Source organism: Sardina pilchardus, chromosome 12 (assembly GCF_963854185.1).
Source record: "Sardina pilchardus chromosome 12, fSarPil1.1, whole genome shotgun sequence".
Taxonomy (NCBI): Eukaryota; Metazoa; Chordata; class Actinopteri; order Clupeiformes; family Clupeidae; genus Sardina; species Sardina pilchardus.
Window position 1 is genome coordinate 10,289,148 of NC_085005.1, and position 27,945 is coordinate 10,317,092.

At 42.9% G+C, this 27,945-nt stretch overlaps 1 protein-coding gene across 6 annotated transcripts in view; it reads right to left on the reverse strand.

Annotated features, from left to right (window-relative positions):
- Nucleotides 1-23,786, reverse strand: part of senp6a (SUMO specific peptidase 6a) — a 31,548-nt gene extending 7,762 nt beyond the window's left edge. The window contains exons 1-16 of one of the 6 annotated variants that reach the window (XM_062551312.1): nt 23,495-23,786; nt 23,006-23,153; nt 19,495-19,588; nt 18,444-18,504; nt 17,623-17,747; nt 17,043-17,195; nt 14,840-14,860; nt 14,250-14,323; nt 11,528-11,622; nt 9,340-9,811; nt 6,211-6,455; nt 3,349-3,486; nt 2,991-3,024; nt 2,469-2,657; nt 1,119-1,315; nt 531-808 (exon numbers count right to left, since the gene is read on the reverse strand). In XM_062551312.1, the coding sequence (XP_062407296.1) occupies nt 531-808; nt 1,119-1,315; nt 2,469-2,657; nt 2,991-3,024; nt 3,349-3,486; nt 6,211-6,455; nt 9,340-9,811; nt 11,528-11,622; nt 14,250-14,323; nt 14,840-14,860; nt 17,043-17,195; nt 17,623-17,747; nt 18,444-18,504; nt 19,495-19,588; nt 23,006-23,033 (2,204 nt within the window). In that variant the 5' untranslated portion in view covers nt 23,034-23,153; nt 23,495-23,786. Of the gene's footprint in view, nt 1-530; nt 809-1,118; nt 1,316-2,468; nt 2,658-2,990; nt 3,025-3,348; nt 3,487-6,210; nt 6,456-9,339; nt 9,812-11,527; nt 11,623-14,249; nt 14,324-14,839; nt 14,861-17,042; nt 17,196-17,622; nt 17,748-18,443; nt 18,505-19,494; nt 19,589-23,005; nt 23,339-23,494 lie in introns of those variants that run through there. The other 5 variants (XM_062551313.1, XM_062551314.1, XM_062551315.1 and 2 more) reach the window with 5 other exon arrangements.
- Between the last annotated feature and the right edge of the window lie 4,159 nt (nt 23,787-27,945).

Consider the following 27,945-nt stretch of genomic DNA (forward strand, 5'->3'; position numbering starts at 1 on the left):
GAGGCGAAAACAGCCTTGCAGCTGAGGCCGTAACAAGCAGGACAGTGTCCAGTAAACACACCTGCCTTTCAAACGCAGGGACCGAGGAGAAAATGACCCTGATCACTAAATGAAAAAGCCTACAGCCGTAAATAGCCTAGCACTTTAACGCAGTCGCGAAGCTAACGAGTGGCTGTACAGGCCTACGCATAACCCTAAACTGAAGTCCTTAGTCATTTATCTACTATGTTTGTACTACATTGCTGATGGCACTGAGGCAAAACTCTTCAGCTGGATTACTCAACAGAAAAAGGCCACCAGACCCAAAATGAACACAGCCTTACGTACGACTTCTTGAGATGTATAATCACACAGGTATGTGCAACTAACTCAAAGCCATGCCATGCTTGACTAAGAACCCTCTGAGTCACATTTTCCCAAGCTTTGCTGTGCAGTAAACATCCTACACTACAGTAGCTCCGCTCAAAGTCATTGGGTGATTACATGTCATTCTTCTCTCACTCTCTTCCTCCTCCTTTTTCTTTTCTTACTTTACTACAGGGCCAGTGAACGTGGGCTGCAGCTCCATGTCGTCTTCATCTTCGTCCTCGAAGCAGGCGTGGAGGCGCGTGGACATCCGCGTCCGCACGGGGGCCGGAGGCGGCGGCGCAGGGGGGGCAGGGCTGGAGGTGGACGTGGTGGTGGGGGTGGGGCTGCCGGTGGTGGTGGGGGTGGTGGGAGTTGGGCTGGATGTAGCTGTAGCTGTTGCTGTGACTGTGGCTGTGGCTGTGGCTGCCGCTGCCGTGTTTTTCTGTGTGTTCTCCTGCACCTGCGGAAAGTCAAGGTGAACATTAACTACACACACACACAATACAACACGAGTGACTGCATCTTACGAGTAACATATCTTTCTGCAAGTTTGTATTTTAAACATTTACATCAAAGAGTTTTTTTTTTGACCGTCCCATGTGCAGTTAATGAAGTTGCCAGTGAAATAGCGAGTTGTGTGCAAAATAGAAGCTCTTCACATCCATTCTACTGCTTCCAATTAGATTTCTTCTAAATTGTGAAACATTTATAATGTTGCTTTACTGATGGCTGTGACAACTGTTTGCTAGCAAGCATCACGAGTGCTCTACCTTGACTTTCTCCTTCTCCTTGGCGGCCTTGTTGTACTGCACCAGTCTCACGTTGGCCTCCGCGAAGGTCAGCTTGGAAGGGAACTCGGTGAGGGCGTTGGTGCGCCCGATCTCCACCAAGATCTCCTCCAGAATCATCTGCTCGTGCATGGTGAGTCCGTTCTCGAAGATGAGCACTATGTACTTTTCGTCCAGATCTGGTCAGAAGAGAAGGATGATATAGGTGTTAAGAGCGCTATTAAAGCTGTACAAAAAAAAAGCAGCCAGGCCAGGCTTTGAAAAGACACTGAAAATAACAAGACAAAATACCAAGTATTTCAGAATCTAAAAGATACTAGGGGAGTAAAGGTAGGTACACGTGTTCTTATTGACCCGTTTAGGTACAGGACGCTAGGTTCAATACAGATAGCACCCAATGTACCGAATCCACTCTTAAACAGAAATCAACAATAGGCTATACTGTGTTCAGACCAAGTTTGGAATTCGAGTTCCCACACATCGCACCATGTCAGGTTAGTTGATTAATGGCAAAATAAAAACATGTTACACCATTTGAAAATACTATTCCAGCTCATACAAGCATCAGCAATATTGTCAGTGAGTGTTAAGCAGTACTTACAGTACTTACTTACAGACTACTGTATGAAAATGAACCGAATAGTGACACCGAGGTATGTATCGTGGCTTGATTTTTACTACAACTACAACAATCAGGGAGGTCAACTGTGCAGAACTGTGTAACTGTGTAACTGAGTGTACAGAGAATACACATGTGTATTAAATCAAGCGAACCCCGGGTCTAGTTACTAAGGTAGGCTATATCAACACACACTCAGGTATGCATGTACATCAATAGAAGATAAATAACCTACAGTGGTGGGCAGTGACACTGACAGGATTCAGAAGTAAAGGAAGCAATATGCGAAAGGGAGGGTGTGTGCATACGATATTAGTGGGGGGGTCCAGGGGTTAAAGAAATAACCAAACTATGGGTGGGACCTCATGAAATTATGGCAGGAAATCCTCGCACAAATGACTTCAGTAGTGCTCTAATTTTAATCTGATACAGTAATGATGCAATCTTCTGATTCAAAGAAGTCAAATGTATCTAGAATAAACACGCGACTTATGCTGTGTTTGAGTGAGGATTACAACTAGGGAGTTTGGCTGCAGGTGGATAACTCTGGCATTCCGTAGCTAAATGATAACATTTGTACTGTATATAAAGCACCTTTAGATAATGTTAAGCAAAAGATGATAACACACAGCAGATACTGATGGATTTTGCTGATGGCTATTATGACTGCACCAGGTGAAAGCTGACGGGCGGGGGCGCTGCAGTGTACTCACTGTTGCCGCTGCAGTCGTACCACAGGCCGCCGCTCTCCTGCGACATGTGGAGCTGCTGCTGTAGCCGCTGGCACTCGATGGGGGTGGTCTGGAAGAAGAGCACCGGAAGCTTCCGCACGTTGCACCACTCGCAGCTGGTCAGCTGCGACGCCCGCAGGCGCACCTTCTCCATAACCTCCACCTCACGACCTGTTGCGCACACGCACATACACACACACACACATATTAGTCTTTTGCAGATACATACAAATGCCCACGTACAGATGTGTACATTATTTCACAATGCATTCCCTCTATATTATATCGAAGTTATGTTCAGACTTATGCATATTCAGTTTGTTTATTATTGCACTTCTCAACTGTAGGGGGACCACAAGAGCAATTTTTGTTTCTTAAAGCAGCACTAAACAAATAATGATGATGAATAGGTAAACATTAATTAGGCAGAACTAGTGACACCGCTAGTAGGTTCCATATTCAACATAGCATAAAAATCCAAGCAAAAGAAAAAATAGCACTCACTTTCAGTTTCAAGCTGAATGTATTCTGATGAGAACTGGAAGACAATAAAGAAGAAAATTAATAATTAATTACATAGAAATTACATATTTTGCAAATGTTAAATGACTCGAAAGCAAAGTACCATTCACGACAACACTTCATAAATTGCAATTATGCGACTGGTTAGGCCGCTATAACACTAACTCAACACATTAAATGTGAATCTCAACTATTGCTTAAGCCTATATGTTTAATTTAACCAGTGACTTCATCTTGACCGCCACATGAATATCAAAACAGCTCTGATGCAGCAGCGGGGACACAGACAGTCGGAGGTGCTTTGTGCTCGACTAGTACTAGGACAGGAGATGGAACTCACAATGACAGGTTTGGTGACCATCCGTCGCAGGGTCCCTATTCTGACACTGCGACACTCCAGGATGATGCTCTCTAGTTTGGGAGCAGTGATTTTACGCCTCTTCGGGGTAGAGTGGTCTTCACACACTGGGTTGCCATACTGCAGGAAGAGGGAAATGTGCTTTAATGTATTTTAGTCTTTTCAAAAAGGGTTCGAACATAATTACAGTGTGGTTTGTATATACATCAAGAACAACTGTCACTAGCATCACCATGGGGTTCTTGAATTCAGTCAAAAATGATGATAAATATGAACATGATTTCCAGTTATTCTGATAGGGTTTCAAAAATGAACGCCCTTGATTCAACAACCACACACTGCCACACACACAAATCTGTCAACATTCCAACTAACAGATGCGAAAACCACCCGATTTCAGACCTGCCAAGAAAACCATTAGCGGCTTTTTTTTCTCTTTTTTTCTTCTCTCACTTTTTTTTTTTTTTTTTTTTAACCGAACGCCCTTCCTTGAGGTGGCTTTCAAATGCGCTGGGAAACAGGCAGTCCCATCAGCCCCGGTGCATTCTAATTCCACCGTTGTCGTCGCTGTCTGCCAGCAAGAAACTCGTGGCTTTTTCGCTCACGCTGATGCAATTTTTAGAGCTCCGTGCCGCATCCCCCATTAGAGCGCGTTCCGAAGCGCCACGGTTTAGTGCCTACCTCGCTCACTCAGGGGGACGCGCACTGTCAGACTGCCTCCTGTGCGCATAAAATAGGAGCCTTCATCAGCCGAGCGTGCAGCTGCCAAAGGGAGCTCGAGTGGCCCTTTCCCCCTGCAGATGCTTTCATCCAGCAGCAGAGCATGCGAGGCAGGGCCCGATGTTGCTGCCCAGTCACGAGCAGGACAATCGCTCACGATAGAGGAACAGCTTCCTGTACTAATGGTGTGGTAGCTTATATTTGTTAAACGAGTCTCTGCTTCAACCTTGTACTCAGTGTTCTCAGTATGGGGGAGATGTGTGGGCTAAAGTCCACTAGGCTGTACATTGAATCGGTAACCTTAAATGTTAAGATAGAAAACGATAGTGGGCAAAAAAAGGGGGATACCAGAAGAGAGCCATCGGTATTTTGTCAACAATATCATCTTACTATCCATAATAAAGCTAAGATTATGTTCTAGTACAGGGGCAGGTATTTTGATAACAATACAATAATTGGATTTCAAGGATTGCATATAAACCACAGGGCAGTTTTATTCTAGTTAATAAAATAAAACCATATTGATACCATATAAACTGCCCTGTGTATTAACCTCATAGCTGAAGAATTTTTGCAAATTCAATGTATAAACCACAGTTAATAGATGGGAATTTAAGGCAATATCTTACTAGCCATAATAAATCTAAGATTATCTTCTACTAGTACAGGGGGCACTGGGGCAGGCACATGACACATAACATAACAAAACGCTATTTCTTTCAGGAAACAATAGACCTTCTGCATGGAAGCGCATGTGTTCTTAAGGCAGCTCATTTATTTCCAGTGGAGTGTTAACAATGTTATAACAGCATCTTATTTTATACTCTGCTCCCTACATGTTCACTCCAACACTGAATATCTTGTTTGCCCAAAAATAATAATTTAAACACGCACATCTTTTAACATCATAACATGCTGATTCACTAAGTGCAACAACCATACCAGGTTTGTGTAGACACAAATTACATTAACAACAGCGGAGGGTCCAGGCTCCACCAGACGCAAATGAGCTGCCTGAAGAGCCTTTCGTGCATAAGGTCCATTTCAACAATTTCATCAGGTTATTCAATAAACAATATATGTACATGATGCATGTTAGTAAGTACAAACAGTACTCAAAGAGCAGGGTTAAGAGCCAAGACAGACAAAGTGCAAACAAGGGAAGTCTTCAAATGACAAATACTTGTCTATTTAAGAGTCCTTACAGAATAGAATAGTGCTACAAAATGACGAAAGTGTATGCTTGTATATTCATTTAACGGTGTATATTTGCAGGTGAACAATCAAAGGTCAGTCATGTCATATGACTGCATTTTGTACAAGCTTGTGAGTGTGAAACGGTCCACAGTGCAGTGTTGAGATGCTGCATGGCATCAGTATGCCAGTAGTGATTTCACTTCAGAACACATTCACAATCAGACTCATTCTGTTTGAATTAAGTGCACATATTATACATCATCAGTATCTGATGCTTATCACACTAAGGCCCTACTCTGATAAATATTTTAGCAGTCCTGATAGAAATTATGTTTGGAAAGCGCCCCTGCAAACTTTTTCTGACCATAATGGAATGTCAGGCCCATTAGTCTAACTGGCCACACAAACCTGGGCTGATGGCTTTACACGGCCACCAGCATCACTAACAACCTTGTGCTCCCTTTCACTATTACACAAGAAGTTGAGCTGATAAGGCGAAGGCTAAAAGCTTTTGAAATAGGTTATGGCAGAGCTTGTCTCTTGGACTGGATGACCACAATGATAATGGTGATCATCATGGTTTATCATGAGTCATAATCTTACCCACTCACTCAAACCATTTGTTATGCTCGTTAGACTTGATGCCTCCCAGGATTTTCCTCAGGCTTTGTTAAGGCAAAGGGACATGAATCCCTTCTGCGCAGAGCCAAGTAGTTGGCTGGTTTAAGCCCAGATTCATGTTCAACTGAGGAGGTTGACACATCTTCAAAGCTCTAAGCTTTAAATATTACCAAGTTGTCAGCTGCAGGAGCAGCAAGCCTGCTGCAGTCTTGCACTGAAGAAGTGATGAGTAGAACACTCACAGTAACAAAATTTTTCAAAAGCTACTGCTCCATCAAACATCTCACTTCAGACGAGCTGTCTTACCGCATCTTTCATGCGCGGTTTCCTGGGTATCGCGAGGCGCTGTTCTGCGATCTCGGTGAAGTAGTCAGCTGTGAGCTCCTCTTGCTGCTCGGCCGGGCCCTTTACCGCTGCCTCTACCTTGCCCCCGGAGGGAGCCGGCGAGGAGTGGGCGGAGTCAGCAGGTCGCGGAGACACACTGTCCAATCGGTTGACGCTACCCGTGCTGGCATTGTCGGCCTCCTCCTCTTCGTCGCTGGACAGCACAACTGAGTGAGAGAACATTTGGGAACGTTTAATTATAATGAGCAAAAACTTATGTCTAATGGCTCAAACACATGCAACCAAAGCATAGCTCTCTGCGCCGTTCATTTTTTATCGGAGACAGGTGACGGTGCATTAAATGAGTGAAATGAATTTAGCAGCGACCGAATTTAGCAGTCTTTCATGGTTTCAAAATTGTGGACCTTCTATAAGGGGTTCTCTTGTCACTTAGATATTTAATATTAGACATTTTTCACAAAGATCTCTGAGTGAGGTCACTGAGTACTGTTGGTACAAAAAAAAAGAGAAATAAGGGCTAGCTAGCTCAAGTTGCTGCAGCCAACAGCTCGAGCAGCCAGACCACTACAGGGCCACACTCTGGGGCCATGGGCATGAACATGAATTCAGTGACCTCGAGAAACTGCAATCTATGTGAGAAATCATCTGAATGCTCTTTTAAATGGACTGACAGTGCCAGAAGAACTGAATCCAGAGCCATCAATCATTGAGTAGAACCACAAATGTCTAGTGCAGCATAACAGAGTACTTCAAGAAACAATTGGATTTTTTTATATAAATGCGTCACACATATCTTAAAATAATGAGTCATAGAAGGCTCTTTGCACAACATTATTTCCCTGGGAATCTCCATCATATCCAAGCAAAATTTGTATTGTAAGTGAAATAGACCTAACAGAATATTGAATTGGATATCAAACTGAAATGGGGGCTTGTGAATCAAAACTGAATAGCTTCAGGATGTTTGTTTGTCTGTTTGATTTAAAGCCATCTCAGCAATTAAGGTTATTTAAGGGCCAGAACATTAAAGTTACATGCGTTTAGAGTAGCTTTTTGAATTGCTTGAGGAAATCATTGGTGTCACCCGGTCATGATTCTTATGGTTATCTTTTAGCAATACTGTTGCAATGCTTTTGCAATATTTTCCAGGGTGTTCCAACCCAGACCACTGACCTACAGAGAGCATAGCTTGTACTTCACATGACTCATCGGAATTAATATGAAGATGATTACAAAAGCGGTTGTACAGCACACCCGACAAAGTGGCAATTCTACTGTGTAGAAAAATAAATGCTTTAAAGTCAAATCAAACAAAACTGGCTCACATTACCCTATCTTACCAACAGAATAATTAGTAAGAATTATTATCTTCTCTCTAAGTGATCATATGACAGAATTGGTTGCACTGCTGTATCACCATGGCTAACGCCAAGGTGAGCTTCAGAATTATGCAATTTATGCATTTACTTCAGACAATTCATTCTATCTGCTTGGGTACTTGGTGCAGCTGACGTGCTTATCTGCTGGAAAATGCACTGAACAGTGAAGTCATACGGTATTTACGTCTCAGGGCCACTCTCTCTCTAGCGTCTAGCCTTTACTAAACCCGATTGTGATCATCAGCATCAAAATAAGCCGTTTACATATACATTCATTTAGCAGACGCTTTTACCCAAAGTGACTTACATTATGTAAATTATACTTATATTACAATTATATTACAATTATATTACAAGGGCCAATGTCCCTGGAGCAACTTGTGGTTGAGCCTTGCTAAGCTGACCTTGAACAACAATGGAAGCCAGGAACTGAACCCACAACTTTTCAGACTGAAAAGATCACCAACTTGTATGGAATACACAACTGCTTTGAGATCTATGATATGGTGAAACAGACATTCATTCATGCACCTGAACTATTCGTAGCAGTTCATTTACGGAGGAAGAAGATATTGCAGGATTGCAGTCTCTTTTATTTTCCTAACTTCAATCACACCCTCTCTGCACACTGCCAGACTCAGTTGATCTAAAAATCAGCAGTAGGCTAGTGGGTATAAAGACACAAGCAGGCTTTTCTGAGCCCGTACGTCAGACCGGGGCGAGCCAGACGCACCACTGCGGTGTACCCGTCACTCTTGCTCCTCCCGCTAATTTCCGCGCAGGTGCCCGTGGTTTCTGTGGCCGCATAGTTTCGAGACTTTCCCTGCACCCTCCTGAACATTTTCACAGCCTGTTTTGCTTGCACTGAGCAAATATTTGACACCAGTACGGAGATGAGGGGTTTCATTAGGGTCTGGAACATCTTTGATTTCAGTTGCTCCCACAGGAGGACCGTTGCCAATTGCTAATCAAGGTGTTTAAAAGGCTGGAATCGACAGATGAGTTCTTTGAGTAAGGGTCATTTGCTCTCTTCTTTTCAGGGACTCCGGTTCACACAACTTTGCATTCTATTGTGTGACGCAGCCTGGCAACAGGGATCTTATCAACATGACGTGTTCTGTGTCTGAATTCTGTCCTAGTTTGGGCAGCTGCACTGGAGAAACCACATCAAGGTCATTTTCTTGTCAGGAAAAACTAGATAAGGAAAGCTGACTGCATGAGAAATGGCCAGGCACTGACCATCCTCATGTGCTAATATCCATCCATGTGTTTGTTCCCATGCCATACAACACATACAGGTATATCCATCCTGATGCATGAAGTTGATTTAAAAAAAAGAATTACAACAACAAAATTACATATTTTACTTGTAAACCCTGCCTGATCTGCCAGCGATTTGCCGGCTTCCTGTCCCCATCCTCTGGCTCCAATCACAAACTAGCTAATCCAAAGGGCGCACCCGGATCGTTAGTCTGATTGGTTGAAGGACTATACAAAAGCGTAATTTGAACTATGCCCATTGATCACGCCTCTTGTGCAGTAGAAATAAAGTGCAGACTCCCCAGACTAATGTTCAATCTTAAAAGATTGAGCTTAGTTTGGTGATAGCCAGACTACCATTTAAGCACTTTTATTTTTTAGAGTGTACGAGTGCAATTTACGATATAGAAATGCGTTTGCTGAACACACAACTACTGGAGGAGCTACTCACTAGGGTCGTTGAGTTCATGGGCCTTGGAGAGCGAGTGCCTCTTGCAGTTTGAGATTTTGGCCTGGTACGACGTCGAAGCTGCCGCGGTATTCCCCGCCAGCCCCATGCACGTCCGTCCGCCATTGTGCGGCATCAGCAGGTTGCCGCGGGAGATTCGGGCAGGCGGGTTCATGACCACGTCCACGTGAGACGAGTGCAGGCCGCCGGCGGCCGCGCCATAGAAGTTCTTGGTGGTGCCGAGCGTCAGGCCGCTATTCGAGCTGCTCGAGACGGCAGGGGAGGGCTGAGAGGAGCGTATGGGGGGCCTGGCGTGGGGGGAGAGGGTGGGGTTCACCTGGGACGAGTGCTGGTGGTGTAGGGGGAGCGACTCGACTGGAAGAGAAATGCCACAGTTCTGGCACTTGGTGTGGTCCTCGCTGCGCTTGCCGCACTTCCCACACACGGAGAAGTACTCATGAGCTTGAAGGACGGGCTGGAGAGAGAGAGAGAGACAAGTGGAAATAGAGAGAGGTAGAGAAAGAGAGAGACAAGAGAACAGAAAGAAAGGGAGGTAGAAAAAGAGAGAGACAAGCAGGAAGAAAGAGGAGAGAGGAAAAGAAAGAGAGACAAGCAGACAGAAAGAAAGAGAGGTAGAAAAAGAGCAAATACCACATGAATATGAGAGGCATGTTACTCAGTCATATTTGTATTTGTACAACTATTCAACACATTTAAAATATTTTAGATGGATTTGGCCAGAATTTATCAATGGTATTGCTAAAAAATAAAATAAGTAAATAAATAAAATATTACCAGAAAATAAATAAATAAAAGAATGCATACATTTTACTAAGAGCAAGACTGAGTCTGACCGGCAATGACCGTCAACACCAGACCAGATTGGAGGGAAGCAAAGTGTAAGTTCACTTGCTAGTCTAGTGCACTTTTAACACATTAAACAAATTGGCACGCCCTGAGGAGTGTGACAGTTTAACTCTTTATCACCTCCTGCAACCAATTCTCACATTATTATCAAACGCCATAACACAGTAGCTGTAATGAGAGCACAGCTTTCCCTCACAGTTTGACACGCTAGACCTCACAGGAAAGCCGATGTGTTAATCGGGCACTGTTACATAGTATCATGAGCTAAAGCCAGAGCAGTGAGGTGTCCCCTCTACTTGGAAAGAGCAACAAGAATAATTTCTTCAGCCTTGTAATACATTTGATTATACTGTAATTTCCCAACGATTAGCCGCAGCTAATACATTGATTTTGGTTAACACACAGGGGCAGGTAATTGGTATGTAATATGGTTTTGCCTCTTTTATCTTGCATAAAACAGTGTCCTGCCACTTATACAAAATGTGGCTAATACACCGGAAATTACTGTATGCATAGAAAGAAATCCAATTTACTTAAACAATTATTTAATCTTCATCTCAAAACTGATTTCTGGTGGCCAGCGTTACAACAGAAATTGCTCTAATAGAAACCACGTGTCAGAAACGTAGATATGCAGGCAGGGGTGCAGTGAGTGAGTTTATGTCACAGTAATAATGGGGGGCCTTTTTTGTTTGAAAGAGCGACAGAGGTAGTTTCTTCAGTCTCATAATATAACTGAAAATTTGCATGAATAATATTTTTTTTATTTATTTATTGTTTTAATAATTGCCTGTCTACGTACATCCGCTCAATTTCTTTTCCCTGCAGTACTCCGTCTAGAATATCTCGATCCGCCTTTGTTTACGCAAAACCACCTCCGTTCAACCAGCGAACAGAGGGCATTCCTGAGAGCGGTTACATTTCATTTTCAAGCCTATCGTTATCGTTGTGTTCCCTCGTGGCTAACATACTGTACGTCATTACCAAACATTAGTGATTGAATTCCGAGTAATTAGTCATTTAGGGCCATATTCTCCCAAGCCCTTAAATAAATAAATAATAATAAAAAAGCCTGTACATTCTGCCCTTAATTCAAAAGTGTGCAACTATAAGCGCACAAATGGAAAATAATGATCAAAGGGATCAATAAGTGATTTATTTATTTACTTATCATAATATAATTTATTTTATCTTTTTGTCTCTAAATTGACATCTGTTGTCTTCATTACGATAGAAATTCCCTTCACAGAATCCATGTGTACTAAATATAGATATGCAGGCAGGTGGTAGAGTGGGAGGGTGTTTGTGTGGTGCAGTTTGATACCTCTACTGTCTGTGCTGGAGAGAAGCTGACCATGGGGTCATGCATAGGCCTCCTCTTATGCGGAATGCGCCTCTTAATGCTGACGTCATCCGTATCTAGGAGACACGCAAACAGAAGAAACACATGTTATTCGTGTACTGGGCGCATGATAAAACTGACACCATACCAAAAAGACGTCTCCACCAGGACACTTGGATAATGAGTGAGTCTTTCTAACCAATTAAGTCTTTGCTCACAAAGGACTTTTTCTAATGACGTTAAAAGATTAATGATAAAATGAAGTGCCGTAGGCTGATGAAAAATAAATATACAGTACACTGTCATTTTGAATTTCATGAGCCCACATCTCACTTATAGCAAGTGACAGTATGAGTCCTCTACTTATGTCAAGAGATTTAAATGCTCTCTCAGGAAATATGTCACTTTACTTAAACCTCCAACCGCATAACTGAGCTTTGACAAACATCTGCACTACCTTACCTACCTTCCTTTACCACCCTCTCAAATACAAAAAACATCCTTCCTCTCTTTCAGTCCTCCTCTCTCTTTCTCTCTCACACAGACACTATACTGTGCCCATTCTTCCCATGTGCTTTCCCCCCTAACCTCTTACACCTGCTTATTTTGAGTCTGACTAAATTAATGATACTACAACAATGCTTCACAGCACAAGGTCAGGAGTTCAGTTATTGCATAACACCACCAACAGACACAACAAGGGGCACTTCAGAGGGCTGCATGTGTAAACATGTATACGTCTCTCTCTCTCTCTCTCTCTCTGTGCTCTCCACCCTCAGCTAAATGGACATTTTGGAAAATGTGCTTTTCCTGCATTTTGCTTCCCAGTAGATGAAAACAGACAGAGCAAAATAACTGAATGAAAGAAAGGCAGATGGCAGCAATATGATCCTCAGACATCTGAGAGGGCAGATAAAAAGCCTGAGCTGAATGTAACACATTTCAACATTCATTTGATTTTTGGGGCATGTAATATTAAGTCTGGCTGGCTGACACCTCTAATAGCAAGATATCCCCAAAATCAAGAAGTTAACCATCAAGAAAAACTGTATAGTAGGGCCTTAGGATTATGGCTGAAAAGGTAGACAATAGCCTAGATATTTACAAGGCAATTACATAATGTACATGTTTATGACATATTTACAAATCTACACGTTGGAGCGAACTCTAGGGCGACTTTCTGTGCCGTCTCACTGCCGACACTAAAAATTCTCTTGAGCTGAACTAAATGGCAGCAACAAATGCTGGGCTCAGAGAGAGAGAGAGAGAGAGAGAGAGAAAGTGAGAGAGAGAGAGAGAGAGAGAGAGAGAGAGAGAGAGAGAGAAAGTGAGAGAGGACCCCCTGTGATGTCCAGCTCACTCCTATGTCTGCCTGAACACAAGGTCACCTTCAAGCACAATGTATTATTATGATTCCCAGTATTCCAGTCACAATTTGCCTGGCTGAACAACGGCGCAGCTCCCTGCCAGCTACTGACACAGAGGGGAGCGCCTGCCATCCGTCGCCCGCAGTCCCCACTCAGTCAGTCTTTTATCTCTCTATCCCTCCCTGTTCTTTTCTCCTCCTCTTTCTTTCTTTCATTCCCTCTTTTCATACTTTTCCTCCCTTTATTTGTCCCCCTTTACCCACGTTCTCTCTTTCATTGACACTCATCCTCTATGCATGTCCATTCTATATTTTTTTTTTTTTTGCTTCAGTATATGCATCTCAACCTCTCTGTCTCTCTCTCAAACCCCTTTTCTTTGTCTGTCTGTTTCTTACCCTTTCCTATCTCTCTGTTTGCATCTCTCGCCATCATTCTTGCTCGCCTTTTTTCTCCCTTTCTCTCTGCGTGTCGGTCGGTCGCTCCCTCCCTCCCTCCCTCCCTAACCCCCTCCATTCGCCTTTCTCTCTGTCTCCTGCATGCTGCTCCTTGCTCTCGCAAGAGCGGGGAGGATTAATCCGAGCCGCCTGCAATCTCCCTCTGGCACACACAGTCGCAGGGCTCAGCCCAAATCTGCAGCCATGCACTCTCGCTCACACACACCACACGCACTCTCTCACACACATATACACACACACACACACACACAACCCAGCCACCCGTTGGGACGATGTGCGCTCACAAATATCCCTGCACACATTTACTGCCAGACACAAACATATACATATACCATCTAACACACGCACCCCCCTCTTGAGCACATACATTAGTGGCCTTTCCTGTCTATTCATGCGTACACACACACACACACGCTAACGGTCTTTGTCAGAGCACACATATAGAAATCTATCTCCGACATACATGCATACAGACAGACACACACACACACACATACACACACGGACATCATTTTTGACGAGGCAGCGCCAGAAACACAACACTGTGTTCCTTCCTCAGTTCTCATTTCTCTCCAGCGCAGCGCAGCACAGCGCGTCTCCCCCGGCGAGAGACGAGAGCATCTCTCTGGTGGGGTCCTGAACGGCGTGTTCCATAGGCGCAGCCAGAAAGGGACTCACACAGAGAGACAGGGAATAAATGGCCATGTGAGAGCGAGAGAGAGAGAAAGAGAGAGAGAGAGAGAGAGAGAGAGAGAGAGAGACAGAGCAGGAGCAGGGATAATGGAACTGTCAGAATCAAAAGAACACTGGAGGAGGAGGAGGTGATGTGGGTTGGAAACGGGCGGCAGAGGAGGGGGTTGTGGGTTGTGGGTGGGGGCTTACCTGAGATGTCTTGGCAGGTGAGTGTAATGCTCTCAATGTCTACTCTTTGGATTGACTGGTTGTTGAAGTCACTTCTGCAGGAACAAAAAAGCAAGCAAAATGTTAAAAACACTTTAAAAGAAACCCCTCCTTACACTATGCTCCTTATAATGATTTTCCCTCAGATCATTTGCCACACAAGTGCTGGTGAATGGAATGCATCAAGCATACACCCCAGCGAGAAGCAATTGACTTCCAGTGATCAAAAACATGGGGAAAATATGGCTCATCAAAAAACCTCCGGTTCATGCCAAAATGATAGCATCCAATTTCATTACTCATGCTTCAACAGCACATAAGTCCTACATGCATTTTGGTGATCCGAGCATGGAGGGTGCGTGATTAAATGGTAGAAGGCAGCATACATGCTACAACACTCCAGGCAGCAGGAAGCTGCATTCGGCAGACTGGAGCATGAAGTGACAAAACATTAAGCTAGGAAAAAAAAGTGATTCCACTAATTCATTCATTAAAGGTTCAACTAATACATTCATACTAGAGTTTGTCTACAGCACTGTGTGTGAGTGTGGAGCACTTCTGCGGTGTCTTACCTTTCTTTTAAGTCAAGACTGCTTTTTAGTGAAGAACAAAAATAGGGAGGGGAAGGAATGAAGTTGTAAATAAAAATGTAGTGATTTGCACCTCAAAAGAATATTTCAGTTTGGATCTATTCAAGCATCTCCCGCACTAAGATACCATCTCATAGAACATGAAAGGGCACACACTTGCTTTTGCTGAAGCATTTCACTGAACATTAAAGACTATAGACAAACACCCTCGCAATCATTATATTTTATATATCATTATGCAAATTCGAAAATGTACAATTCTTTCTTTGCTTTGCCCTTCCTTCCACTCCAAGACAGCGTATTTGACAACCAAAACAGTCTTTGTGGTGCATAAATTTGAAAGCGCAAAGTTCTTGTACACTCGACAAGGACATATTTGATTAATGTCAGCTAGATAAGGTCGAATTGCCTGACCAGCGCTGCCTGAAGTATTTTCCTTGTGTCTTGGGCTATTCCACTAGCTCATACACTAGTTATATATTATCATTAGGGCTGGGACTCGATTAAAAAAAATAATCTAATTAATTAGAGGCTTTGTAATTAATTAATCGAAATTAATCGCATTTTAATTGTATATAAATATATGACCTGAGAACAGTGAGAGGTATTTTTTTTCCACATGGATTTTTAGTATAGCCTACTATTGGATAATGACTGAATACCTAGGCCTAAGCTTAAGCAACAAAAATATTGTTTATTAATAAGTCCAACAGACCAGTGCAATTTTTGCCATAAAGTGTAGCAATACCATATTTAGAAATAGTACATTTTCAGAAATTCATGTAGCCTATAGATAGGTAGACCTTCTGTAAACTATATTGTGATATCCTGTTAATTGTGTCACCTGTTACCTTGAGTTGAGTTCATGAAATTGTTGTGTCCCTTTAAGGGGAACTGGGGGGCGGAGTTTACGTGTGTGCGTGTGTGCGTGTGTGCTTGTATGCGGTTCTGAGTGTGAAGTTTCTTTTAGGTCTATGAAAGTTGGACATGGAATTGAGTTGTGAGCGTGAGTTGTGGCTGTAACAGCAACTCGGAAACCTCTGAGCAAATAAAGCTCAGAGGTTTCCCTCAAGTGTCTGGAGTATCACAATACTTTGTCCACGCTAGCAGCTAGCTGCTTTATGTTTTGCACTGAGGTGATACCTGCGGTGATACGTCCTTGTTGCATAGGTTGCACACAACCATGCTCTTATCTACGCTTCCATCCATCCGTTCGTTTTTTGTAACAACATTTCCCATCCACGGGGCCAACCAACGCGGTCACATCAGCTTCTTTGTTCATGTTCACTGTGCCACTGTGGTTTGTTTTGTCTGAACCGAACTCATGCGCGTTACTTGGTGCTCCAGTATAATCGGTCCGTCTGAAACTCATCCAGTGAGAAACGTTCCGCGGTGCAAAAATAAATAGGCATACGATTAAAATGCGTCAATTTTTTTAACGCATTAATGTTTGTGTAATTAATTAATCGTAATTAACGCGCTAAAGTCCCGGCCCTAATTATCATAAAACATTACACTATATTAATTTCTCGGAACAATATGACACAGCAAGTTGTAAAGCAAGTCTACGCTAAACACACCGACCAAATTGACAGACACACTGTAGGCGCCTCTCATTCAGCGTTTATACGTCCTCCCAGTCCCTCGCTCCTCGGGCCTCAATCCTCACCGATGTACATAAAGAATGATGGGGCGGCAACAATGGGATAGTCTATCCCTTCTTCTATCTTTCTTTATGTAGATCAGTGAGGATCGAGGCCCGAGGAGCGAGGGAGGACGTATAAACGCTGAATGAGAGGCACCCTGTAACTGCTAAATCATACTAAATTATCACTGTGCTACTAGCCACAGGTAATTATCACTCATGTGAACGTCGCCACACCAATTATTCAAATTGCACACTGACCAGGAGGCAGACATGATGGTCATGCGGGTGGTGGTGGTCATAAGCGTCATATAATGATCATTGTGCAACTGCTGCATTTTAAATACATCACATTCCTACGAACTCACAATTGCACTTATGACCGGCAGATGGCAATTAACCGCCTCCACTACGGGTAACGGTGTCAAAGCCAAAGTTTGAACTGTTATGCAGTTATTCTGTGTTCTTACATTTAAAAAAATGTCTGCTGAACAGGAAAGGACTAATATGGAAATTCAAATACAGCACGCTAGGACTTACCTTTGGGTGGGCTTACGTACTACAGAGGGGGTGTGTGCGTGCTGGAACAGTCGCCCCTGAACGACTACGCCCTGTGAGGGCGAGGGGCTGAGGATAAAATAATTGGTTCTGTTGGGCATCTGTTGAGACGCTGCTACCGAGTGTGGACTTTCACTGAATGGTAGAACAGAGACAAAACATACAGAGTTAATATAGATAGATAGATAGATAGATAGATAGATAGATACTTTATTGATCCCCAAGGGGAAATTCAAGATATCAACCAAACAGCAAAACAAAACAAAGCAGCTGGATGAGGACATATCATTTGTACCATCATGATTCACTTGGTCTTTGCATGTATTATACAGTATACACTTAATGACTATTGCATCATGCTCTATAAAATCATCAGCATTTTGTCCACAAAACTAGTAGTCACACATTTTCCCCAACCATACGTTGAGACAAGGGATACTTTGTGAACACTTTCTATACCGTGAACAAAAAAAAAAAAACACTAAACTTAAAGCACTTCCGCTCAACTACAAATGCAAAGCGGCCACACAAACAGCCAAGTCACAAAAGCAGACATTCGTACCTGAGCATCCTATTGGTTCCAATTTTGTTTAGAGTCCTATAATGACTGGGATGATTGGGATGACTTGGCCTCCTGTCGTAAGTCCTCTGTGTGTCAGTGGAAGTGAAATGCTTCAGGGGGGGAGACTGGCAGGGGGGGAGAAGGAAGGGGGACAGAAGGCAGACATGAGCATGAGGCAGAGAGAAATAACATCAGGGGTCTGATGATGCATCTGGCACTTCTGCTGAGCGAACAGGTTCTCTCCTTTCCAAGGAGAAGATCTGATAAACGCTAGAATGTTCCCAGTTACAAAATTCTAGAAGGGGGTGAGGAGCAGCGGATGCATGTGCAGTAAAAGAAGCCTGTATGACTGACTATATCTGAAATGGGCTTTTAAAGGTGTGTTTGTGCGCCTATGCGAGTGGGTGGGGGTGTTGTTGGGGGCAGGCGGGAGGAACAAACTGTGCCATCACTGTCTGTCTGAGAATAAATACCACGCTTGTGTATTCTGTTGTAGGTGAAAGGGCTCCAGCTAATTAAGACGCAAGGGCCGAGCAAAACAGGAAGTGAGTGGCGAGGCTGGAAAACAACACTGCCATCAATCTGAGCGAGGGGCACCGACCGAGGCAGGCTGAGAGGAGAGAGACTCCGCCAGCAAAACAAGAGAGAACAGGGCATGGTGGGGAGGGGGAGGACAAAGACTGGCGTCCATTAAAAAAGATGATGGAGTCTTTTACAGAGGCAGAGGAAGGGCACGAGATGAGAGAGAGAGAGAGAGAGAGAGAGAGAGAGAGAGAGAGAGAGAGAGAGAGAGCGAAAGGCGAGCAGAGCGAGGGAGGTACCTTCAACCCCTCAGGGGAGAGCTCCTGCGGTCCGCCAGCTTCATCCATACTCACAGGAGGGCTGCAAAACAGACAGAAGAGGAGGACGGAGAGAGAGAGAGAGAGAGAGAGAGAGAGAGAGAGAGAGAGAGAGAGAGAGAGAGAGAGAGAGAGAGAGAGAGAGAGAGAGAGAGAGGGGAGACAAGAGCCAGCGTGTTCATTAAAAGACAACTCCGTTCTGACCATTGTGAGGAGGCAGAAAAAAAGACACTCAAAGCAACACATTGAACCACCTCATGCAATGGTATAATGAGATGTGCAAATGTCTCTGAGCCCTTTTCTCAGTTTCTACTGACAGAGAGACTATGTGCAAATCTGTGCATGGCTGGTCGTCATTCCCTGCCTTCGATGTGGAGGATAATGACAGTGTGCATACGCACCGCTTTTTTGGAAGCAACAATAACTAGATAATAGAAGCTAAGGCTGGCAGTGTCTGATTGAAATCAGAAAATTGCAGCCTCAAGTGCGCTGGCTTTTTAATAATAGGCCCTGTGAGATTCACACCAGCAGCACGGAGAATACAACACCGCGGCCATTACGCCGCCGAAATCAGAGACCACAGGTGTGACTGTCTCAATTGAAGCTCGGGGATCTATCAGCGTGTCTGCGAGATGAGGGGTGGGTGGGTGTCGTTGGGTTTGTGGATGGGTGGGAGGGTTGGTTGGTTGGTGGGTGGGTGGTGGTGGGATTGCGGGTGGGTGGCACTGAGGCAGGAGGGCTCAGAATGCAGAGATGATCTTCAGAGAGAGCGGGGAGGGGTGACAGAGGGAGAGGGAGTCGGAGACAAACAGGCAGGAAGCGAGATGGAAGGAGAGGCTGACGGAAATAGACAAAGAGCGCAGCGGGGTCGGGGAGAGGCTTTTGCCGAGAGAGAGAGAGAGAGAAAGGGAGAGAAAGCAGGAAGGTAAAGAAGGAAGGAAAAGAGATGGAATGAGGGAGTAGACAAGTCTGTGTGAGAAGACAGGGACTGAGAAAGTGCAAGTGAGAGAGAGAGAGAAAGAGAAGGGCTTACTCATGCCTCCTCTGCTCCTCACAGTCACCAGAGAGAGAGAAGCTCCAGTTCTGTCTGTAACCTCCATCTCTCTTGGCCTCTGATCTATCTAGAGCTAGAGGGGTAGGTAGGAGGCAGGGGAGACAAGAAAATATCACACCACAATTAGTCCGGCAAAGCGACTGGTAGCAGTCTCACACAACCAATGTATATCATAACAGTTACGGTGTATGTAGACAGCCTAGGCATTATACTCTTCATCACGAACATGAAGTTGTGACGCTGTGTCCTACGGCATTACCAGCATTCTAGCGCATAGGTAGAGCTGTGCTGGTACCTTTCCCGGCAATTCTGTTGCGGCAATTTTGGCTACACTATTGTTGCAGTCGTCATGTAGATGCAATAACAGAACAGCAGAGTTCGAGCCCTGTGCTGGTCGCCTACATTCTATTGACTACAAGACACAAAAGGCCTCGACGAAACCACCTGCTTTTGCCACCAGAATGCGTCCATTGTGGACCATGAAAGGGCTCTTTTCATCCATCTGGACCGCGATGAAATGGGTGACTACAGCACCATGATATAAGGCAGCCAAAGTGGACGACGATTTCAATAATCACCTTATCTGATAATTACGAAATGAGACCATTTTGTACCGAGGGCTGACAACAGCTTTGACAAAGAGACAGAAATGGAGAATGGGATCTAACTGCTTTGGGATCTTATTTTATTCTTTTCTTCCTGTGAGGTGACTTGCTAAGTAGCTCCCTCCCTCATTATGCAAGCGTAGAAGGACTGAGACGAAACCAGGCCAGGCCACACTGGGTCGCTTTGCGCACCTACTCTTGCCACCCCCTCTAAAACACACACACACACACACACACACACACACACACACACACACACAGCCTCCGAGCGGAGAAGTGATGGGCCATTCCCTACAGGAGCAGTGCTAGATCATCATTTTATAACCAGCTTACATGATTCGCAATACTGCTGTATTCTGCGGACTCTGGTCACTATTCATCTCTTAGCTTTGCTTATAATGCTATGATCTACTTCATAAAGTTAAATAACAGATTTTATAAAAGTGCTCAATAACGGTTTGTTTTCTCAAAATTATTTTGAATAGGCCTAAGTCAAGGGCAGGCACAACATTGTCATTGCAAAATCATCCCCTCTTCTAGAGTCTTTGGCAGCATAATTCTGGCCTGAAACCTCAGAACTGGTAGCAGACAGCTTAGGATGGCTTAGACACTAGATATTATTTTAAGAGGTTAAACAATAAAATAGTGCCTTAAGTTAGGCCACAGTTCCAAAATGATCTTTATAAAAGATCTGGCATGAACCAAAAGCTCAATGTGCCAATTGGAAGGGGTATATCAACCCTGACTTGCTGTAAGGCTAGTGTTTGTATTCCACATCACGTAGTTCAATGGATATTTGTTCTATCAGAATGCCTTTGAGGCATTAGCACCTAAATAAGAAATGGGCTGCGCCACTTGCAGGGTGTTCCACACACTGAGTGCAGTGTTAAATTTGATGCCGTGACAGAGGCCTTGTTTCCAATGTGCTACTCATGGGCACCCCCATGGAGGTTAACGCCAAAACAGCCAAACCAGTCCCAGCTAGGGCAGCTAGGCCTAGTGATCTACATTAGCCTAATGTTGGTGTTTATGAGTGGTCAGTACATACGGGCTTCCACACACTTAAATATTTGTGGGGTAGGACTGTTGCATAGATTTGATTGACCAAACAAAAAGTGAACTAGGGATGGACAGCCAAAAAATAAATCAAGAACATTCAACCGATTGCGGAGTTGCAAGTTACATAAAATGATGGCATTACCACTGTGAGTGTCTGCACTCAATTCCACTGAAGAACCCACCTCTAGGCCAACTTGATGAACATGTTGCTCTGTTACATTCATTTATGAATGACATTTTTCCCTTGCCTGTGCAAGTCTGACTAATGGAGCCATATCTTCAGGAAGGGACATCATACTGCACTAGACAAACAATTTAATTTCAGTTCAGAATTATATTGTGTGTGCAGAAGCACCAATCAGTTGTTTATAGGCGGCATAATAACTGAAGGCTACAGAAGCCTATCACTTGTGAGCAAATGTGACAGGTCATCTGGCGAGTAAACATGCCATGTTTTTTTCCCCCCTAGTACAGAAGATATGAAAATGTAAGCATGACTGGTGTTGTTTTGGCAACAATATTTCACAGATGTTTCATCTGTGAAAACGCTTTAAGAGAATAGACTATAATATGGCATGGCGCATTCCACACATGTGTCAGTTTCTTCAATCCATTTTTCCCTATCAACTTGATCAACTTTAGTGGCAAATAAATCATTAAGAGGTTTGAGGTCGAAAGGTAGGCAATGTTTTGAAGCTTGCTGAATGACGTGCGTGGAATACATCGAGATCTGTACATATTTCAGACTCTTTTATGTGTGAAAAGAAAAAGATTTACAGAAAATGTGCTCTTTTCTTTTGTGCATATTTGAAGTCCAGGCCTATATTAGCTGGCTAAGAGAGTGTGGAATGGAGATTCTTAAGTTTACTCGTCTGCTAACAGCAGGCATGCGAATGAATCCAGCAGAGAAATGAGCATTGTTAAATCTTCCCTGTGTCATACACTTGACGTATCACCGTAAATTCGTCTGTTCATATCAGAGTTTTATTGTCTTGTTGAAGCAAATGCCATTTTGTTGCCTTTCATACAACTGGACCCTTCAACATTAGCAGGCCGAGGCCGCTCAACACAGGCAGACAAAACATCAGGATTGCAAATGTGTCTGTAACGTTAATCTTGTCCAGTGCCCCTGGGCAATCTATGCGTTACAGCCACCGTGATCATTTAAAGAGCATTTAATAAGAAATCGTGATTAACATATTCCTGTGGGCAGTGTAACAGAAAACACAGACTGTAAAACTGGATTGAGTCCTATTAGTATCGCTGACGTTAGCTAATCCAACGTTAGCTACGTACAATTACTTCAAACTGGCTAGTTAGCTCGCTAGCATCTTCATAGCCATTAGCCACCAAACTTGCAGACAGACACCTCGAGCCGCTGGATTCGCGGAGGGAGGTATGCTAGCTAACGTTAGTCCAAGAATTAGTATGAGGTAAAGAGGTTGGATTATCATGACATAATTTAAATTCCCATCCGCAATGATCCATTATTGACAAACACGGAATACAAATGAATGCAACGTGTGCTTCAACAGAAAACATTTCCTGTCACAAAATACGAGCGTCTCGAAATGATAGCTGACCGCTAACAATCAATGGTGAGCTTACAGCCAGCAGGCTACCCGCCGTGCTGGTGCACACATAAATGCTTCTGAACCAGCTAGCATGGCAAGCTACCCCCCTAAAGAAATAATTGTACCGTTACAAATGTTTTCGTTTCCCATAAATTTACGTTAAAACTACAAATTCATATGCATCTCAACGAGAGCGACGCGGTAGATGGAAAAATACACAAAATGGCTATAAAGAAAAGCGTAACAGCTTACCTTCAATAAAAATGCTCTTGTGGGCCATGTTTACTCCATGTTGTCATCGACGGAGGATGAGTGCTCCTCAGTTCTCTAGCTACGTTGCCGAATGAGACTTGGCGCCTGCTGCTAGTTGCACACCAGAATGCAGCTTCAGTATTTTTCACTGTCAAGAAAAAAATATTTTGTAATCTTCATATATATATCAGGGATGGAAGCATAGAGACGTCAGTTGAACCAAAATGTCGTTTTATATTGTATTTATACATTGGACACCAAGATTCAATCTGTTTTAAAAGAGTTTAGCTAACGCTAGCGTGGCGCTGTCCACCCCTGTTGTTTGGTATTTGCTTGCTATATCCATCCTGCTAGCTACCTCCTATCTGACACAGTAACCTGCCAAGTTTAGCTGTAACGTCAAATAACGCCAGTATGTTTTCCTCTACAAATGTAATATGTTCTTTAAATACAAAAAAAGAAAAATAAACGATTGTTTATGGTACGTACCTGTCATGTGTCAAAACTCAAAAATGTCAGATATCTGATGGTGTGGTGAATATGTCCTGAAGTGACAGAAGTTTCTGCCATCATTAACCCTCTTATTGCACATTTTGCAGGCGATGAAACAGGACAAATCAAAAGCCGTTTTAGTACTCCAGTAAGCAGTACTAAGCTTGTAGCTTATTTATTTCCAGGCAATTCCTAGCCTATGCATACTTTCTCTCTGGTTGGTAACAAACATACAAACATCAAGTTGGTTGTGATTTCCATAGCTTTCATTCTATATGTCCACAGTTAACTATTTCCTCGTGTGTTTGTTTTTGTACTGAGATGACCTCAGCACCCAGGCAAAAGTCCACAATCTGAGGGCCTGAAAAATTCATTTACACTCCTAGGTGAGACATATCGAGTCATTGCTCATTTAACTGGTAGGTGGCGCCAAATACCACTGTAGTTACACCCTAGTTGTCACCTATTTTTTACAGTCTATGGTTGTCACTAATGCCACTGAGGTGACAAGACATGGCAGGTAATGGTCTGATCTAGCAGTGAAAATCTGTAGGCTATGCATGGGTTTCATCTGGTCCCTTTACACAGGTGTATTAATCAAGCACCTTGCAGTCTGCATTGATAATCAGGGTGCTTGATTGTATACACCTGTGGAAAGGGACCTGATGAAACCCATGAATACATTACATTAGGCCTATATGATTCTACGCAAAACCCACTGGGTTTCAGGAATCAGAGTACATCTGGTTACACTGAGCTTTACTTTTTCCAAAGATCCTTCATTGCTCTGCTTTAACCCTCTCTGCTTTTTCTGATGAAACCTGACACATTCTACACATAGCCTAAGTCATAATGTGTATGTACACATAGTAATAATTACCTGGCTCTTGCCTAAGTGCACATATCACCTTATATATGAATATATCACCTGATTTTACAGTCAACGAGTTGGCTACTCTTGCTTTATCCGCTCTCAGAATGTTTCTGATAATGTATAGGCAATAGCTCTTATTTTGGTTTAGACCTTATATCCAGACCTGGTCAAGATCTGACAGGTAAAGCATTATCTTAATATTCAGGCAAAGCAGTCAGAACATCAAAGTCATTTCGTCTGACATTCAGTGTTACAATTTCACAGACTTCACAAGTTCTCCTGAGATCTGATGCTTTTTCATGTTTTAGACCTGACTGCAAATCCACTTGGCAGAGGTTTTCCCAAAACCTGATGCCTTTTCATCTTAAATATCTGAGTCAGCTGCAGATGTCTTGTATAAACATTGTAATTTTGAAATGTTTATCCCTCTAGTCTCAGACAAACTGACCACAGAGCAACACTGAAAATGGAGCTGACATGTTGTCAACAAGGCTGGTTATGATAGCAATTCATTGGTTACAATGTATGTCGTGCATATACACTTGTGAAATGCACAATAGAATAAGGTACCTTAATTATTGGGCACCTAAGTTATCATAAAAGCAACTAAGGCCATCCTTACACTAGATGACTTTGACACGATTCGGGAAAGATTCTTGAAAGATTGTAGTCTTTTGAGTAAAGCTTGAATGGGGGCATTAGTTAAAAGTTTCCAATCTTTCAAGAATCTTTCCCAAATCTTGCCAAAGGCTTCTGATGTTTGGGTAGAATAAACGGAAACAGTGTCATTTGATAAGCTTAATTAAATGTGGTCATTTTTTTTCTAGGTTACGCTGTCCTCACAGAACCTACTGCAGGTGCAGATTAGCCTTTAAAATTTGGAACCCAGAAACGGTCTCCACCGATCAACAAGCTTGAGACAAATATGAAAAAAAAAGAACTGCGAAATGCTGTCCAATTACTCATGTGATGATTTAATAGGCTCGGCAATGGCATGCAGGAATTCCGTCACTGCATGTCCACCCACTGAGGGGCCCAAGGTCAACTTCATAACTTACATCTGTGCGAATCTTTCATGTGGAAACAAGAAAGTCACTGTTTGTTCTCGTTCCCCACATTGCAGATTACATCAAAATAACTGAAACATAGTATTTCAAGTACCCCTTGGGGCATTATAATTGTGTATCCATTATTGGAGAAAATGTTTCACAACATTAAGTCTTTAACACTTTTTTTCAGATTGGTAGAAACAATTGGTATACAATCCCTGTTATTGTTATTCGTTCAGTTTTAACCAATAAACCACAACAGTGCATTACCCACTCACTCAATAACACCTTACACAGCCACAATAACAGTTAGTACATGACATTACAATCCTTAAAACGGTCAGCGATATGGTTCGTAAGATATACTGTATACACAGCCACAATAATACATGACATTATTATCCTTAAAATGACAGTCAGCAATATGGTTTGTGACTGTGAGATAGACTATACTCAGCCACAATAACATATCCTTAGAAGGACTGCAATATGTGTCATGAGATATTGTCACAATAAAGTGGGAGACAACCTCAGAATAAATACCAATATATTTTAATGAGATAAGCAGAGGTATAGGGGATCCTCTCATTAAAGGGTCACTGCACCCTAAAATAGGTTTTTTGAGCTGTTGATTGATTGAAAATACTCATAAGTGGTGAACTGTACTATTACCAGGGTTAATATTGACAAAAATCGTGTTTCTCGACAAAAGTAACATTTCGTCTGATTTTGTATTGGAGATATTGCTCTCTCGCGCATACTACCGTTTGAAAACATGCCATGGCATGTTGGTCCAAAATCCTATTGGAATGCTGACGTTGTCCTGCACTTCTAGTCCGACACTACGTCACCGGGTCGTTACAAATTAGGACTGAAACGCCCCAACACCTGCTGCCCTGATTAGCCTACCTGTGATAAGCCATGTCTGCAGCACTCATTCCCAGATTGACACGAAATCACCATGGTTGATTGGTTGCAGCAGTGCTACACTCTCTCTCCAAATTTCAGAACGTCTCGCCCATTTTGAAAGCCGTTTTCAGAAATGTGAAGTGGGTGGAGTATGGGGTGAAGTGACTCTTTAAAGACTCATTATCATCATTCCAATAGTATTTTGGACCAACATGCCATGGCATGTTTTCAAACGGTAGTATGCGCGAGAGAGCAATATCTCCAATACAAAATCAGACGAAATGTTACGTTTGTCGAGAAACACGATTTTTGTCAATATTAACCCTGGTAATAGTACAGTTTACCACTTATGAGTATTTTCAATCAATCAACAGCTCAAAAAACCTATTTTAGGGTGCAGTGACCCTTTAACACCACCACTCAACCCACTCCAAAGCAAAATAAATCCATAATGCATGAAGTACAACCTATTGTATGTTTTATTGATGAGTGTGAGTCACAAAATCTGACTGCATCCTACCAGTAAATTGGGGAAACAGAGCAATGGCTCTCAGTGAAGAGACAGTAAAAGCCAAGTTATAGACTGTTAGGCGTAGTTGTAGGCTGTTATGCAAGAAATGTGGCTTTATAGCAAAGTGAAGTTTGAACACTATACTATAATGGTAAAAATGTCAGAATATCCATAACACCCCAAAGCTTTTTTCATGCCACAAAAAGGTTTTTCCTGCTTTCATGATTACAACAGTTTTCTCTTGTTAAAATGGTAGATATTGTTTTTTTTTCCCATCTCACTGCTTTTGATAGCATCAGATAAGAATAATTTTGTGTTAAGCGCTCTCTTAATTTCTGTAGTTCAATGGACATTTGAGCACAAGAAATTTCATTACTTATAAATGCTTTTTACTGTACAGTATGAGTACATGACATTAAACATGAACTTGAACTTGAACTATACCGTCTTGGTCCCCCAATCCCATACGCCTTCCTACACTTGGTTGCAAGTAAACCTCAACCAGAGTCCTTTTAGGTAAGCCCCTCCACTTGGCAGCCATCTTGCAATGGTTCTTGGGCTTTTTGGGTTTTCTGTCATCTATTCGGGCAGAAATGCGCGTGCACAAGGCATGACACCAACCTTACTCCAGCAGTGAGATCACAACACATGATTGGCACAATTTATTCACAACACACCACATGATTGGCACAATGTATTCACATGTCGACTTTTTTGTCATGGAAGGGGGGGTTAAAGAACTGCCATATTGGCGTTATAAACTAACCCCATGCATTTGTATAGAGGATTTTTGGAGTGCTCTGTCTCCTTATTAGAAAGTCTCTGCCTCAACTTAGTGGAAATAAAGAAGATGCCACACATTACACTCGCATGGGGAAAACACCAAGGTGGACACCAGCAAAATGAACTGAATACAGTACAGTGCATCTCGGTTTTGGTTACACAAACACATAAAATGTGACATGTAGGCCTACCTTTATTTTACTAGCCCATTAAATACATCTCAAAAATAGACTTTGTTGCCATGTGACCACCAGTGCTAGATATAGTTATTCATCCTGCCATGCCATGGCTGTCAGCATTAATGTGACTATCAAACTCTAAG